This window comes from Malaclemys terrapin, chromosome 11, assembly GCF_027887155.1.
Source record: "Malaclemys terrapin pileata isolate rMalTer1 chromosome 11, rMalTer1.hap1, whole genome shotgun sequence".
NCBI lineage: Eukaryota > Metazoa > Chordata > Testudines > Emydidae > Malaclemys > Malaclemys terrapin.
This window is the reverse complement of record NC_071515.1, coordinates 40,060,708-40,078,334: the sequence shown is the minus strand read 5'-3', so window position 1 is coordinate 40,078,334 and position 17,627 is coordinate 40,060,708. Positions and strand designations below refer to the sequence as shown.

The following is a 17,627-nucleotide window of genomic DNA, read 5'->3' as shown; positions in this document are numbered from 1 at the left end:
TTCCCCCTTTCCCCATGTCCAGCACTGCCAGTTGGCCAGGTGCATTATTGATAGAAGGGAGTTGCCTTCCTGGAAGTAGGAATGGGCACTGCAGGAGCCAGGGTCCTGTACTTAATGGATCAACAACCTGATCTCATCTGTCTGTGTTCTCTCCTTACTGAAGTCAATGGAGCTACTCCAATTACCCCAGCTGAGGATATGACCCTTCATTTTTTTTCCTGTGGCTCCTCTGCTATATGCTCAGCCTGAGCTAGTTTGCATTTTATGTGGTTGTATTCAGCTCTGCCCAGGACTCTCATGTGGATAACGGGCGAAGGAATTCCATAAGAAATTTCAAAATACAAAAATTACTGTTTCAAAATAAAAAACTGGAATAAAAATGTTGCCAGGTAAGTGTTGCAGTTTGGCTCTGTTTCATATTCCGTGAATGGTGTGAGTGAGACCGAGACTGATGTGGGGACGGTTATAATAGCTGCACAGTGGCAAGAATGACTGTGCAGAGTAAAAAGTGGGGCTCCTGAATGATGGAGCCATTCCTCTTGCACTTCCAGCAGAAGTGGTCTACTTATGTAGGCTAACGCAGCCCAGGAACAGCACTAATGTGCACCGTTGGCACAGAACCTACCCTGCAACTGAGGCACACTTAGTACTGCTCAGGAAGAGGGGGTGGAAAGGTGTCCTTAAATCACCTGGCATCCCCCCAGTCCTCGGATGTATCTGCACCAATCCAGCCCCTCGGTGCAACTTAGAACAATTTACAGCCTGAACTAAGTTGCACCAGTTGCTTATGGCCCTAAGTGCCATTACAGCAGCTAAGGATTAGAAGAGCTTAGAGACACCTTGGCCATGCTGCCTTTCCTCAGCCGTGCTTCAGGCACTGGTCTCCTGATTGTATGCATAGGAGCCCGAGAGCAGTGCGCCAGCTGAAGGCCCCTGTCCTCTGGAAGCGGGTTAAGCTGGCTTTAGGGCACTTTGCCCTGGGACCATGGGCCATGACTGCCGTATAGCAGTCTAGCTCTGGGTTTCTGACTTTTTCACTTCTAAAACTATATTAGCATGGACTCCCTCTTCTTTTGCCCTCCTTTAGAGCTGCACGTTCTTGACCAAATATCAGCTGCCTCTCCCTTTCCAGCATGGAAAATCACAATAAGGAGATACTAGGCTCCTCAAATTTTGGTGAGATCAGGTTCTCACCCCAAAAAATTGAAAAGCGGGGTCCCCATTCTGTCTTTCCCCCAGCTAACTCCTGACCTCACTCTTCCCCCGCATTAGCCTCTTTCAAACTTTCTCCGGTTTTGAATCATTTTTTTTAATTAGGTCAAGACACAGTTTAAACAGTGCCGTACCCGATACGATTTTCTTTCTTAACAGTTTCTCCAGCCTGAGATAGGGACAGCATTTCCAGCAAGTGAGCAGGTCACTGAGGCAGGGACAGTAAGAACATCAGGCAAGATGCAGGGTTCCCAGGCATCCTTTTTAGTGTATTGGTCTGTGCTCTCTGAAGAAAATAGTGCCCTGCATCACTGTATATCTCTGTGTCTCTCTCTCTTCCCTGCACCCCAACAACACACTGTCAATACAAAGCGACAAAGAGTCCTGTGGCACCTTACAGACTAAGGTGCTACAGGACTCTTTGTCAGTTTTTACAGATCCATACTAACATGGCTATCCCTCTGATACTTGACTGTCAATACAGTCACTCACACTCTTACCCTACCACTATTCATCTCCCATTTAGCTATGCAGACACCAACTCATTCACCGTCCCCCTCACACACCGTCATGACCAGAAAGGGCCCTAATAGCATCCTGAATTATTAAGGTTTCTGTCCCTTATACATGCTGAAAATCTTGATACATTTGATTGGGAAACTGGTGTCGATCTGTTATGATTTATTGCCCATCCTAGGCAAGAGTGCGGAAGGAAATTTCTAGCTCTCTGTAGTAGATTGCAAATCTCATGTTGATTCACGGAAAATACTTTGTAAATTACACATACCATGCCATGTTTTAAAAACTAGGCAATGTAGGAGGTACAAACTTCTAAAGAACTTTATCTGTAAGATGCATATTGTGGTGACATCTTGTGTTTTACTCTGGCTGTTAATATACTAGTCCATCTTCTGAGAAAGCTGGCAGCATACAGGGAGCCAGAGCAAGAATTATTTCCAAAGATGAGTTGCAGTAGAGCTAAACCGCAGGTGCACAGCACATCTTTTATAATTTAATTCATCTCCAAATCTTTAACATTTGAGAGAGAACATCCAGTTCAATACTCCAGCAGTGGATAAGGTACTTGAAAACGAAGAGCAATCTTGCACTGGCATCTGGAAAGATCTGATTACTCATAGATATTTTCCATCTCTGATGTCTTGTATTCTGTGATCACTCCGTCCTTCAGAACAATCTGAAGGCTTACTCCAAAGCCCACTGAAATCAATGGACAGATTTGCACTGACTTCAGTGGGCTCTGGATCAGGCACTCCTTTTTTTTCTATTTCTCAAATCTCATCTTAAATCTTTTTTCTCCAGTTTAGCTGACAGTCAACATTAAATTCTACTTGCCTTTCTTTTTTCCATTGCTGCATCCTTCCGCCCCCCTTCCCTCTTTTACTAGTTTGCTAGGATATTTACTTTAATCTCTATTGCTTTCACTTGTCTTCTCCCTTGTTCCTTTTCTTCTACTTTACCTTTGTATGTCATTTTATATAATATGTTGCTGTACCCAACTCCTGTATTATCTTTCTGTTCCACCTCTCATTGCAAAGTGTTTTATGATGCTAGGTATCGAGGATGCTATATGTAAAATGGATAATATTTTATTAGATCCAGGACTCCAGGTATGTCCTGCTGATAGAGCAAGCATCATATTTTGATTAAATCAGATATTTTAGAAAATTAATTGGTATTGTATTAAAAAAATCCCAACAACTACAAAAACCCATTGGCTCTGGCCTCTGTGGACTCCATTAAAGTAGCATTGCTAAAAAATACAGCACTAGGCCATATTATCTCATTCTGGGAATCTCCACCAGACTGGAAGGGGGACAGTGTCTGTACTCTTTGACCCTCCCCAGCCCAATCTCTGCCCTCCCCCTAGCAATGAGCCAGATCTGTGGAGTAGGATTAGTGGGAGTCCATTCCACATGTGGAGGCAGCTGGTCACTCTCCTCTTCTGTAGGAATAGGAGAAGAGTCATGCATGGAAGGAGCCCTCCATATGGGGATCTGTGAGTGGAAACAACCATGATATTGTGTATCCGCAGGCTTTGTGCTGATAAACCAATATCACATGTGGATCAATCTGTAGAAGTGTTCATCCGATAAATGTATATCATACCTCCATAGGACGCTAGGGGCATCTCGCCGTGGATGTACATCACATATTCAGAGAGCCATAATTTGTGTGTCTCTCCTTTGGATTTACATAGTCATAGAATGTAAAGCCAGAAGGGACTACCAGATCATCTAGTCTGACTTCCTGTATATCACAGACCACTAACCACCACCCAGCCACCACCAGCAGCCATAAGGCCAGTCAGATATTGCTTCCATGGAGGAAGCTCATCACATTCTAAAGGGTTATATAGCAATTGAGCCCAAGGCTATATATTTCTCATTGATAGGGCAGGCACCAAAGTGAACATAAGCTATTTGGCTTGGTTTGGGAGTTGGGTTAAAGGAGTTCTTTGCTTGCTTCCTCTTTTGGCTTGAATTTATGCCACTTCTCTCCTGCTCTTTACTGGCTGATGTAACATCATTACAGTCTCTGCAACAATGTGACCTTGTATTTCCTATTATTTTATGGGGCAATTCTTACTATATTGTATTTTTATAGGGCTGTCGATTAATCGCAGTTAACTCACACGATTAACTCAAAAATATTAATCGCAGTTTAAAAAATTAATTGTGATTAATCGTAGTTTAAATAATAGAATACCAATTGAAATATATTAAATATTTTTGGATGTTTTTTTATATTTTCAAATATATTGATTTCAATTACAACACAGAAAACAAAGTGTACAGTGCTCACTTTATATTATTATTTTTGTTTACAAATATTTCCACTGTAAAAATCATAAACAAAAGAAATAGTATTTTTCAGTTCACCTCATACAAGTGCTGTAGTGAAATCTCTTTACTGTGAAAGTGCAATTTACAAATATAGATTTTTTTTTATTACATAACTGCACTCAAAAACAAAACAATGTAAAACTTTAGAGCCTACAAGTCCACTCAGTCCTACTTCTTATTCAGCCAATGGCTAAGACAAACAAGTTTGTTTACATTTACAGGAGATAATGCTGCCCGCTTCTTATTTACAATGTCACACGAAAGTGAGAACAAGCGTTTGCATGGCAATGTTGTAGCCAGCATTGCAAGGTATTTACATGCCAGATATGCTCTTTATGCTTCGGCCACCATTCCAGAGGACATGCTTCCATACTGATGATGCTCGTTAAATAAGTGTTAATCAAATTTGTGACTGAACTCCTTGGGGGAGAATTGTATGTCTCCTGCTCTGTTTTATCCACATTCTGCCATATATTTCATGTTATAGCAGTCTCGGATGATGACCCAGCACATGTTGTTCATTTTAAGAACACCTTCACCGAAGATTTGACAAAACGCAAAGAAGGTACCAATGTGAGATTTCTAAAGATAGCTGCAGCACTCAACCCAAGGTTTAAGAATCTGAAGTGCCTTCCAAAATCTGAAAGGGACAAGGTGTGGAGCATGCTTTCAGACGTCTTAAAAGAGCAACACTCCGATGTGGAAACTACAGAACCTGAAAGACCAAAAAAGAAAGTCAACCTTCTTCTGGTGTCATCTGACTCATGATGAAAATGAACATGTGTCGGTCCACACTGCTTTGGATTGTTATCGAGCAAAACCCGTCATCAGCATGGACGCATGTCCTCTGGAATGGTGGTTGACTCATGGAAGGACATATGAATCTTTAGCGCATCTGGCACGTAAATATCTTAGCGATGCCGGCTACAACAGTGCCACACAAATGCCTGTTCTCACTTTCAGGTGACATTGTAAACAAGAAGTGGTCATTATCTCCTGCAGAGGTAAACAAACTTGTTTGAGCAATTGGCTGAACAAGAAGTAGGACTGAGTGGACTCAGAGGCAATAAAGTTTTCCATTGTTTTATTTTTGAATTAAGTTATTTTTTGTACATAATTCTGCACTGGTAAGTTCAACTTTCATGATAAAGAGATTGCACTACAGTACTTGTATTAGGTGAATTGAAAAATACAATTTCTTTTGTTTTTTACGATGCAAATATTTGTAATAAAAATAAATATAAAGTGAGAACTGTACATTTTGTATTCTGTGTTGTAATTGAAATCAATATATTTGAAAATGTAGAAAATGTCCAAAAATATTTAAATAAATGGTATTCTATTATTGTTTAACATCACGATTGAGCACAATTAATTTTTTTAATCGCTTCAGACTCTAATTTTTTACAATTGTATGTTTGTTGCGAGGCCACTTCCTCTCATTTTCCGAAACATTTTTGATTTCTCAATAATATATTTAAATATAAAACAGGGGACTAGAACTAATGCAATGCAGCTTAAATTAAGCTTTGATTGTGATCATGAATCTCTTATCAAATCTGGTTTTGTAAATATGTAAACTCTCTATATTGTATGTAGGGCATTTATAGCCAATTTTTCTTAACTTTTGAAAAAAGAAAAATCACTTATTAAATATTTGACTATCCAGTGGCCTGAAACTTAAGGAAATACCAAGTGATACTGCCTTTTATGAATAATATGGTAACATTGGAATTTCTGATATCTTATAATTTGCTAGAAGTTCCTGCAAATCAGTTATTGAAATTAGTCAAACTTCAGAACAATTATCAATCTTGGAGCTACAGTACCAAATAAATTTGTGGCGACCTGCTGGTGTTTGTTATGTCTGTGAGCAATGGATTATTGAAGTACAGCAAGTAATTTGCACAGTAAACTGAATTCGGTTATGTACAGTATTCACAATGCACTCTTTTGTCTTTAGTTCTGTTTAAGGTATACTGTATAGATCACACCTACACTACTATCCGTGTGCCGGTGATGGCCTCTGTTAAGGAAGTGATCAGCGCGGTAGCAGATAAACTGGGTTCTGGAGAAGGCTTGATCATAGTAAAGATGAGTTCAGGAGGAGGTATGTTTTTTGCATGATCTTTAATGCTTCTCATTTAAAATGAAGCACAAAACCAATGCTAGTTTGGTAAAGGCTATTCCAGTACATTTTAATACATGTTCAACTAGTATGAAATCTCTTTCTTAGGAGCAAATCCTGTCCCACTTTTTTGCAGTTGCAGCATTTTTTTGTTTCAAAAGTGGGTGACAGCCCAGGCAGCCTTCTTAGCATACACGGGGAGAGAGTGATTCATGAATCAATTTATAAGCTCTTCTTTACCTGTGATCTGCACTCCATTTTTTAGGACTGCCATGATTGCCTGAGGGTGTGGTGAAATGCACTTACTTACTGACTTTCAAGTCAGTTTTGGAATAAGAACAGCTATCTAATCTATCCCTGCTCAAGAGAATGGTGATCTAATTATTGTTTGGGGTTTTGGGGGGTGGTAGTTTCTAAAGGTTTCTATGCACGATCCCTGACTCTTGATTTCAGTCTGGGGGTTAGGATTCCACGTCCCAGATCGATGGGAGTTTCATTTGAGCTTTGCTCATTTATATATTGATGTCACTTTTCTTCAGTAAGTGGGTTCTTATAGTCATCTACCTTGTATCTAAGGCATTCACTATACTCATTCAAGTAATGCACATACCTACTAATTTGTTGTTGTTGTTAGGTCGCTGCTGTTCATTCCACATGCATTTAATAGGCAATCATATGCTTTCATTTTTATAGAAAAGGTTGTGCTCAAACCTAATGATGTTTCAGCATTTACGACTCTCAGTGTTAATGGACGTCTGTTCGCTTGCCCACGAGACCAATTTGATTCCCTGGTATGTATGTGTACTGTTCTCAGCATTGCAAATCAGAGAGCTTCTTTGGAACTTAATTTTCCAGATACAGTAAAAGCTTTATTATCTGGCATGTTGAGGAATGTGGGGGGAGGGGAGGGGAAGTGCCAGTTAGTCAAAAATTCCAGCTAACTAAGAGTTATACTTACCAATTTTCAAAGAATTAGAATATAATTAAATGAATAACAGGTACTCACCAATCCAGTAGAAGTACTGCACTGCAGAGTGGTTGGTTTCTTGAAGCACTTAGGTGTATACAGGTAAAGTTTTCTATACAGTAGGTTATCTTATAACACTACATATCACTATGTGCAGCGCATGGCGTACAGCTACATCACTAAAAATACACTTAACACTAAAACTAGACTGAACATAATTTAATCTTTCTTTGATGATTCAGAAGACACTTCAGGATCTTGCAGTGCCTCAGGGCCATCATTATCAATAGCAATTATCATCGTAGATGTAGAAGGTATAGGGGATTGGGCTGAATCTGTAATGACCCTACGACACATCCTGGAAGCTGCTTTTTTTAATGAATCCCTGATATCAGGTTGCTTACTTGTCTTCTGCCTCTTTTGCATAAAAGTAGAGTGCAAAATGTTCAATTGCATAACTTCCTGGGCAGTATACTAGTCCCAGTTACTAGACTGAAGATTTGTATTGGGAGATATCAGAAATGCGGGTTGATAGAGCTTTCTGTTTGATCAAGTGCTGGATAACACAGCTTTTACTGTACTTTGAACACTAGTAGCTCAAAAGTTTCTTGCCCCATTCTGCCTTTTGAATGTTTTAGCTCATCTAAGAGAGTCAGAGCTAACATTTTGTCACAGTGCTGTGGGAAGAACGTCCATATATATATATATATATATATATATATATATATATATTTACTATTACCCTTTTTATATACATATATATATATATATAAAAAGGGTAATAGTAAATTTCTTAAACTAGAGCAAAAATTGTTCTCCTATCCACACAGCAAATTTTGACTCCAATATTCTAAATGGAATTGAGTATGTAGGCAGAGGAAAATATTATAACCCAGATTTGTGGTGCGGATCTGATTATAGAATTCTCTTCTCCCCCCCCGTCCCTGTATGTATAAGGGGAGTTAGATGTTATCAATTGAAGTATTATAAAGACTTGATTCATGCAGTAAGTGCTTTAAAACCATTTCTGCCTGACCCCCACAAATACCATGAGAAAATCACAGATGATTCTAACTTGAATCACAGAAAATATTCTATGTAGAAAGTCTGGATTTCCTTAAGTAAAATTGTTCATAAGTGCTTATTCATACAGTAACTTTAACAATGTCCATGGGGCCTGCTTTTATGGTGCTTGATTTTTACTGTACTTTTTGTTCCTTTTACTTCATTAAAAACAACTGTCATTGCCAAGCCATGTCAGCATAAACTCTATTACTCCAGACCTCCTGTATGCTTTTAACAAGTTACTTAGTATGTATGCCTTCTTTCTTTTATAGATATTGCAAAATCTGAGTTTTGCTTCTGCTTTAGATTTAGAAACTTAGTTGTAAATTTTCAGTCCTTGGCTGCCTTTTCCATCTTGCTATCTCCAGTTAGCATGGACTGAATATGTCAAATACACTTTATTGTACCATTCAAATGTGACAAAGTCCCAATCCTGTGATGTTCTGACAGTCCTCAGCTCCTGTTGGCTTCAGGAGGAATAGAGGGCATTAAGCATCTTATAGTTGCTTCTCAGCTCTCCATAATAGAAGTCCACACATTGACTGTTCCTGCAGTATTCTGAAGAATGGTATTAATAACTAGCAGAATCCTACAAAATGAAACACCTTTTACCATTTAAGAAAGCGCTTTCTAACTTCTGAATTTGTTGATGTTTTGCTTGGCAAGCCCCTTGTGAAAATTAGGGCGTTATTCTGGAATGGATGAATTTGCAAATATTTTGTGTGTCTAAGTCTAAATGTTTCTTTTCCAGCATTATGTATATATTATATAAAATATATTTAGGGCCAGCTGCTTGTAATGGTAACACAGTAAAGTGTTGTGATAGTCTCTGAATAGGAACAAAAATCTATTTCATTCTGTGCAAAAGTCACTCTTCCCTGAAGGTAAAAATGAAAAGCTAGGCTTGTAGAGCCATAATGCCAGTAGTTTACTGCAAACTATTTTGGATCAGTTTGACGTGATTGTATCATTATGTTGTTTGTGACGCAAGTTTATCGTAGAGAACAAAAAGTAGCAACTCTGGCAGAAATAAATTTACTATATACTTATGTATTACTTAGGGGCCTGCTGGTATATTAATCCAGAGAGCTCTATTTATTGTTAAAATTTTGCAGCCATAATTTCTTTTGTAAGTGCAGAATAATGTAGTAATCGTAACTTTCTTGTTTGGAAGTATAGTCTGTTGAAATATGGGACCTGATCTTGCAGCCCTGGTTCAGGTTGGACTCAGAATGGGACCTGCTTTGTTGACAGCACATTTTTCTATGATAATCTGCAACATATTAGATTATGGTCATTAAAAATTAAAGACAGCATGGAGGAATTTGTAGAGAAAATTGTAAATGAACTACACTGCCCTCTCCTGGAACCAAAAGCAATTTAAAATGTAGGTTCACGTGAAGCACTATTTAAGAAGTCCAAGGATGTGTTTACACAGGGTGCATGTGAATTGGCAACAGGTATATTGTTTGGCAACTGAATAATTTTTGCATGGATGGTTTAGTGTGTTTGACCCTAATATATACAGTAGATGACTCCAAATATGGAATCATCCCAGCCTACATTTTAAATTGATTTAGTTTAAGAATTATTTGTGTTTTGTGCAAAACTGCAGCTCACATCTTTTATTAGATTATATGAAAATCCATTTAAAAATTAATACTTTAATAACTCAAAGGAATGTATTCTGTGAACACATAAAACTCCCAATAACATAACTGGGAGTTATACAATCACAAATGTCAGATAATGATCCGAAGACTGGAATATATGCAATGTATACTGAAAGAGAAAGTATGAGATACACTTCTTAGATTGTTACAGCTTTCTAAATTATAATAAAGAAAATAATTCACATCACTAAAATCTGTTTGTTGCAAAAACATTAGGTTTGTATGTTGTGGTTTGTATCTGTGTGCATGTAGAAATGGGAATTGATAATAGTGGCTTTATTGCTACCTATAGTTGAAAGCAGACTCCAGCTATACTATCTGAAACCCCTTCAGAAACTGGTGACATTGGAAAAAGAAATCAGGAGTTCTTCAGAGGACTAAGCACTGGTGGTGCAAATTATCATTCTGAAATATTCTTGTATCATTATTCTTATTGACAGACACCTCTGCCAGAACAAGAAGGCCCATCGACTGGAACTGTAGGAACTTTTGAACTCATGAGCTCCAAAGACTTAGCATACCAGATGACAATTTATGATTGGGAGCTCTTCAACTGTGTGCATGAGGTATGGGGAATCTAAATAACATCGTAGTATTTATTATTAAACATTTAGCTGTTCAGTGTAGATACTGATACTGTTTGCCAGATTTTCTCTGAGTTTAACTTGTAGATCCTTAGCCGTTGTAAGCCTTGAAACTATTAAATACTATTCCAGCCACTGCAAAAATATAAAGTATATCAAAGAAATATTGCCTAATAGTGCATTCTGTATTGAATTACTTTGATATGTCTCATTGAGGGTATTAAACTGTTACTACATAGTCTATATTTATGCTTTTAATGTGCCTTAGTGGTTGTCTACTGAATTTGCAATGGAAGCTGAATCCTTGTCAGCTGTATCATGCACACATTTACTGCACAGCAAGTTTCAAGCCTGAATAATTTAGAAACCTAACAGTGACTTCTCACTCTTCTCAATCCCCCCCCAAAAAGAAACATCTGAAAACCAACCCTGTTTTTTCTCTCCTAGCTGGAGCTGATTTACCACACATTTGGAAGGCACAATTTTAAAAAGACCACAGCAAATTTGGACTTGTTTTTGAGAAGATTTAATGAAATCCAGTTCTGGGTGGTCACAGAGATTTGTCTTTGCTCCCAACTCAGCAAGCGTGTTCAACTGTTAAAGAAATTCATTAAGATAGCAGCCCAGTGAGTATACACTAGTATATACAGACAGAGGCTGAAATATATGCCAAGTTTTTAATATATTTGTTGTTTGTAATTTTTACAGAGAATCAAACATAGCTGAAAAAGCCTAATTAATCTTGCCCATCCTTGTTAATGTAGGATTGTTCCCTGTTACTGTTTGTCTTCCCCTTTTCTGTTCATCTCCTCTATTTACCCTTGTTCCCAGCATTCTTAGAGCCCAGTCCTGTAACCACCTACATGAGTAATTCTTTGAGTTCAGTGGGACCAATCCACTTATGTTACATGCAGGATAAAGTCATTTACATTCTTCTGGGGTAGAAGTCCCTCAAGCAGAGTGAAAGTAGAGCAAGAGAAGAGCAAGGTGAAAGTGTAGAGCGGCTCCTGTTAGCCTCACTCTGTGGTATTTTTTTCAGACATCCAAAACGTTATTGTCTCTCTCTTTCCAGCTACCAAGCTTAAAGATGGATGGCAGCAGGACACATGGAGAAACAACAGTCCTTCATAATTAAAGCGTATTATAACATTCTGTAATACTCCAGCTGAGTGATACGTTTTGGGTGACTCATTATAAAAACTAAGTATTTGCACATTTTGCTGGAAAATTGCAAATTATCCTAGTTTTGCCCCCCCAAAAGTATGGCTCAGTGAAAACAGATAAATTTGTGAGTAAAAACAGACAATTGACCCCAAAAATAGGCAAAATGTAAGCTCACTTTCAAGCAAAGTGTATTTGGCTAGGTAGCTGGCCAGTGGGGATTGTTGATCTCTAACTTGTTTGTTAATATCTCATCATTTAAAATAAATTTAAAATTACTTGGAACCTTCAATTTCTGCTTTTAGGGCTTGATTTCTCATCATGGAATTCAGTAGGAACTTTATGTTGACTTCAAAGGGAGCAGGGCCACAACTAGCCTATGTAATCAGAGTTCCTAGCACTGTTAACCTCTTCTTCCCTCCTCCCAATCCCTGCTATTGTTTGTTACACCCACCTGTTGCTTCTAAACTCCTCAAGGGAGGAACTGTGTCTTTCTATGTGTTTGCACAATGCCTTGTATGATGGACCCAGATCTTGACTGGGGCCTCTGGGTATTATTATAATACAAATAAGTAATTTACACTTAAAACATGAAAAAACATTTTTGCATTTTATAAAACAAATCCCCCATTTTTAGAAGTGTCATGAGGGAGTGGGGGAGGAAAGGATTACTATAAAATAAACTCTGAATTCTGCTCCAGAAATCATAATTTTTCATATTCCAAACCCATGCCCACATACAAATCATACACAAGCACTAGCATGACCAATTCTGCTGCATAGAGGGCCTGATATTGCAAGGTACTGAGTTCCTTCTGGAAATTGCTGAGCGCTCTCAACATTCACTAAAGGTAGTGGAAGTTTAAGGCACCCAACACCTATAAGATGCACTCAGCACCTCACAGGATCAGACTCATAGTAAGGTAAATAGAACATACTCCTCTCCAGTAGTCTCTAAAAACAGCCATTCCATTATCTGGTTCTTTACAGGGAAATTGTAAACCAGAAAGCAGATTTGACATATTCTGTCCAGTAGAGGGCAGTAGGATACATACACACAAATGAATAAGGTTTATTCCTCAAATCAGCAGTGTGAAATGGGAAAATGCATAAATGCAAGTAAATGAAGATATTAAGGTAAATTTAATAAACCTTTAAAATCAATCATCTTCAAAATAACAGTTAAACTTCACCTGAAGAAAAAACAGGGAAAATAATCAATCATAAAGTGCCCCAGACCCATTAGATTTCCCAGGGTTAACTTGTGCTATTTAGATCAGCTTGATGACCTGTTTACTTCCATGTTTCTGGTCTCACTACAATTCTAAAAATAAATGGCTAAACGTGACCTGCTCTACTGAGACCTCTGTGTCTCCTAAAGGCAGGGAGTTCTGAAGCACAAGATTTTCCTAAATAAAAACTGAGCTGGCAGATTTATTTTCAGTGGCTGCAAGAGAACTTTAAAAATTATGGGGCTCTTTCTTACCATATAAATTGTTGCCATGGTAACAGGTGCTACAGAACATACTGAAACAAATATCATGTGCTGAAGAGTTAGAACAGAAAGAGCCAAGGGATTGGGTTAAAAAAAGGTAGGCCCAGACCTTGATATAATATTCCCGTCTACATTTGCATATGAAGAGCCTTGATAAACTAGTAACCGAATGAGAGTCGAATCATTCCTGGGAGCAGAGGAAGGTGCACTGGACTCATTAGGGAGGGCGCTCAGTTCAGTACAGCACTGTTACTCTTCCAGGGTAGCTGGCGGTGAAATTGTGTGGCTCTGCAGCTTTCCTGGCATACTGATATTCGGAGATAATGGCTGCCGAGCCCTTTGTTTCCATACTGTGACTGAGGGGTCCCCACTTTTCCAATAGACATGCTCTCTCTGCCCCGCAATGCGCCCTTATTGGTGCTCACGCCCCTAGGGGAAGTTGCATAATCAGATGCGGGCTCATTGTGGTGAGCATGGTGTACTTTCGGCTTACTGTGCAATGGTTGGCCCTGCCACTTGCTGGGTAAAAGTGCTCAGCTCACCAGGTCACAAACCCGGCGTCTCTACGTACACATTATTTAAAAGAACCTCTTTATGTGTATCCACAAAAGAGATTTACTCACTCTTCTATGCCTCCTCTCTCTCATCTCGATACACACTAGTTCACACACAGTCATTAAAAATCTCTCTCCATATGCACACTCACAAAACATTCCCTTATTTCAGACAAAGGGTAGTTGTAAATTGCAAGTTGCAGCTTCCTTAAATAAGCCCATACTACGCTTGAACACTAGTATTTTAATATTTATTATTTCTACAGAGCCCAGATTTATGCTTGGTGTCTCCCAGAACAAGTAAAGACATGTTACCATCATCAAAGCAACATATGAGGGAAATAATTTTGGCAGCAGCATTGGAAGGTTGGAGGGTGGTAAGGTTGTTAACAAGAAGACCCGAGAGCAGAAGAGGTCACAGTAGTCAGTAGATGATTAGGTTGTGGACAAGTGATTTGACCATCAGGAAAAAAAAGAAAAAGGTGTGGTTTTTTTAAATGTTGTGAAGGAAAAGCTACAGGGCGTGGCTATGGCTTGGACGTGAGGGGAAACAGAGCCAAGTTAATCCCCAAGGCTACAAACCTGGGTGACGGGATTATGGTAACTGTACACTGGTATAGTATTGGGAGGAGAGAGAGTTTTCGGAGGCGAGACTATGAGCTCATTCTTAGTCATGCTGAGTTTAAGGTAAAGATACAAGATGAGATATCGGAGAGAGGATAAAATATTCAAGATTGAACTTCTGTAGGTAAAGCTGAAGTAGAGAATTATATTTGAGAATCACAGTTTGAATCTCTTGCTTTTATAGTTTCCTTAATATCTTACCACCCAACCTTTGCAAGTCAAATAGCAAAAGAAGCATAGGCCTAAAGCTTTCTACTTTGGGCAATTATAGTAACAAACATAGCAAATCATTTGCAAAGATGTGGCATATCAGATATTCTGTAACATGCAGTTATATCCTTCAGTCTCTCCTCAGCGCTAATGAAGGAGCACTCTTGTATTGGAGGTTAGGGCAGATTTAGTGCATCTAGTATGTGGGGTCTTCAGCAATGGATATGTTGTAAAGGGTCTTTATAATGATGAAGATGACAACTGGCACTTATTTAATTGAAAGATCCCAAAGATTTCAAGAAACCCGCACAAATTGATTACAGACTATGTATACAGGGGTCACTGAAACACAGCCATCTCTGGTCATCTGCCCCTTGAATCTGGAGTAAGATTCTTCTGGAGTGTAGACAACCTACCAGCCCACCAAGTTCTGCAGCAATGGGAGTGTAAACCATGCTTCTCCCAGTGTTTTTAGCATTCCTTGGGCCTTAACTTAGTCTAGTGTCAAGAGATAGTGCACTGGTGGGAGGGAAAGGTGTTAAAAGGCCATGGATTCCCGTATGCCAAAGATGACATCAGATAAGAGGAAAATTGGTGGCCAATTTTGAGGCGTGAGGGGAGAGAAGCTTCCAGGTGAATTTGATCAGTATAGATACAATTATCCTGGGTTTACCAAGCTTCTCATTATGCTTTGAGTTTGAGGTTCAAACAAAACTCAGAGGGAGAGGTGTTGCAAAATGATGTCTCAAGCCCACTGGTAAGGTTTGCCAGAAAGTAATCAAACTCAAACCAAAGGCTTCTATTCCACTCTCTTCAGGACCTCAGTTTTACTTCTCTCTGATTATATGCATAACATTAAAAGTCTGGACCTTTTGTATTTCAGCTGTAAGGAATACAAAAATCTTAATTCCTTTTTCGCTATTATCATGGGACTGAGTAATGTTGCTGTGAGCCGCCTTTCACTAACATGGGAGGTAAGTGATAGCTACAGTCCAGTTCCGAGACCTTTGGTTGTATTTCTGCTTTTAGTAAGCAACAACATCCATCCATGTTATTTCTAGAATTAGGGTTGAGAGGGAGGCATGCCATTCTTCAAGACAGTAATTCAGCTCCTGAGAGGAGAGGTTACTACTGTAGTCTAAAAGCTTGGAGACATCCCACACCATTAATGAGCATTTGTGTAACACAATACTGAGCTGCTGTGTTGTGTTTTATTTTACAAAAAAGGAGGTGAAGAGGGAGGCAAAATCATTGTGGGAAGCAAGGTGAAATGACATTTCATGGGCCAAATTCTCCTTTACCCCAGTGTAGCCCTGCTCCAAAAATTCTGAAAGATTTTTCATGAAATTTTTTAGCAAAACATTTTCATCAAAATTTCCATTTTTATAAAAATGTTGACCTATATATGCTGGTTGAAAACAGAAAATGTTTGCACATTTTTTGGATATTTCTGTGAACATTTTTCATGAAAAATAAAAAAATGTTTGGCCAGGTTGCTGTGATATGTCAGTGATATGTTACTGGTGTAACTGAAACCAAAATATGACCTATTGCATTTAACACGTTTCTAAAATCTGGCCTGAAAATGGGGATTCGAGGTACCATCAGAAGGCACCAGTTTACAAAAAGACCTAACCTGAAATCTAAATGTACACCTGCAATTTGCAGCCAGAGAAGCCTATATTGATTTTTCTAAATACCAGCATAAACCTTCTCACAATTAACGTTGAAGGCATGAATTTGAAGGCTAATTTCTAAATAAATGGCCCTTTATTTCTAGCTACTAAGATTGGGGGTTTAAAAGAGGGCAGGAGTTCTAAACAGACAAGAGGTGGAATTTAAATTATTTACTGTGTACAACAAACTGGAATTTACAATAGATATGGGGGTTGAGCTGGAAGGGGGAAAAATTTGTAAGTGAAAGAGGTATGATACTGTATTCAGATAAATGTTTTCACGTTCTTTTGTTCAGCGGAGCAGTCAGGTTATCAAAGCATAATCTAAGAGTATCTCTGCTGGGTTTTTTCAGGATATATACAGTGAACATCATTAAAAATAAATATTTAGGACCCAATTTTTACTAATATTCATATGCAGGTATGTCAGTCGCACACACAAATCAGGTATTTGCAGGTGCATATGGCCACTTCATTCACTAATACCTAATTTGTATGCATATAGAAAATAGGCACACAATTGTTCATGTGCATCACATGAAATGAGGCCCTTACTGTGGTACTCTACCTATAACATGCCTATTAAATAGAGGAAAAACTTTGCTGCAGAATCAACTTTAAGGAAATATTTCTTTATTGCTTATGATGCCCGCTAAATGTTGTAATGTGATTTGATCAGAAAATATATTCAAATTTGTAATGCAAATTAGAAAGCTGACATGTTTCAATTTGATATATGAAAGTTACTGTGATCTTTGAAGCTGTCTTTTTCACATACCAGTATCCAGTTCCAGTAAATTTGCTCAACATTTCTAGTATAATATGAGATAGAAAGCAACTATTTAATAATGTTCCACCATATCTTTTGTTCACTGTAGGCATAGCTGACAAAAGTTCATTTTCAGTGTCTATTGTGAACTGAAAAGTTATTAATTAACTTAAACCCAAACAAATGAACACTGACCCTTGGATTCCACGCGAATCAAGGATTTGTGTAATAGCTGATGATACATTTGCCTTAACAATAGCTCCTGGAAATGCCCAGGTGTGGTTTGACTGATTTGTGAATATTCCAAAAGTCCCTTCTGTGAATGATCTAGCTGAAATAATACTGCCCAAGGCATTTTTGTGAATTGCTTTGGTTCAAACAGGCTGTCATTAAGGATGGGCCTGAATTGGAACACTGAATTAAACTTTCATTTCCACTTTGGATCCAGATATGAATGTGAATTACTTGGCTGCGGCATGTCACTGTAATGGGCCAATTCAACATCTGAATCTGAACATCTCAAACTAGGTAACTTCAGGATTGGATCCAAATCAGGATCCAGGTTTTGTAGCTCAGTCCCATCTCTATTTATAATCTGGTTGCTAGGAGACGTGCTGTATTTTACATTACCACATTGTTCCAAAA

The 17,627-nt window shown here is 38.5% G+C and overlaps 1 protein-coding gene across 4 annotated transcripts in view; it reads left to right on the top strand.

Moving 5' to 3' along the window:
• The window catches only part of RAPGEF4 (Rap guanine nucleotide exchange factor 4), a 223,578-nt gene that overhangs the window by 192,161 nt on the left and 13,790 nt on the right, over window positions 1-17,627 (top strand). For all 4 annotated transcript variants that reach the window (XM_054044610.1, XM_054044609.1, XM_054044612.1 and 1 more), the window contains 5 exons: window positions 6,040-6,186; window positions 6,898-6,995; window positions 10,350-10,475; window positions 10,941-11,119; window positions 15,421-15,511. In XM_054044610.1, the coding sequence (XP_053900585.1) occupies window positions 6,040-6,186; window positions 6,898-6,995; window positions 10,350-10,475; window positions 10,941-11,119; window positions 15,421-15,511 (641 nt within the window). The remainder of the gene's footprint in view (window positions 1-6,039; window positions 6,187-6,897; window positions 6,996-10,349; window positions 10,476-10,940; window positions 11,120-15,420; window positions 15,512-17,627) is intronic.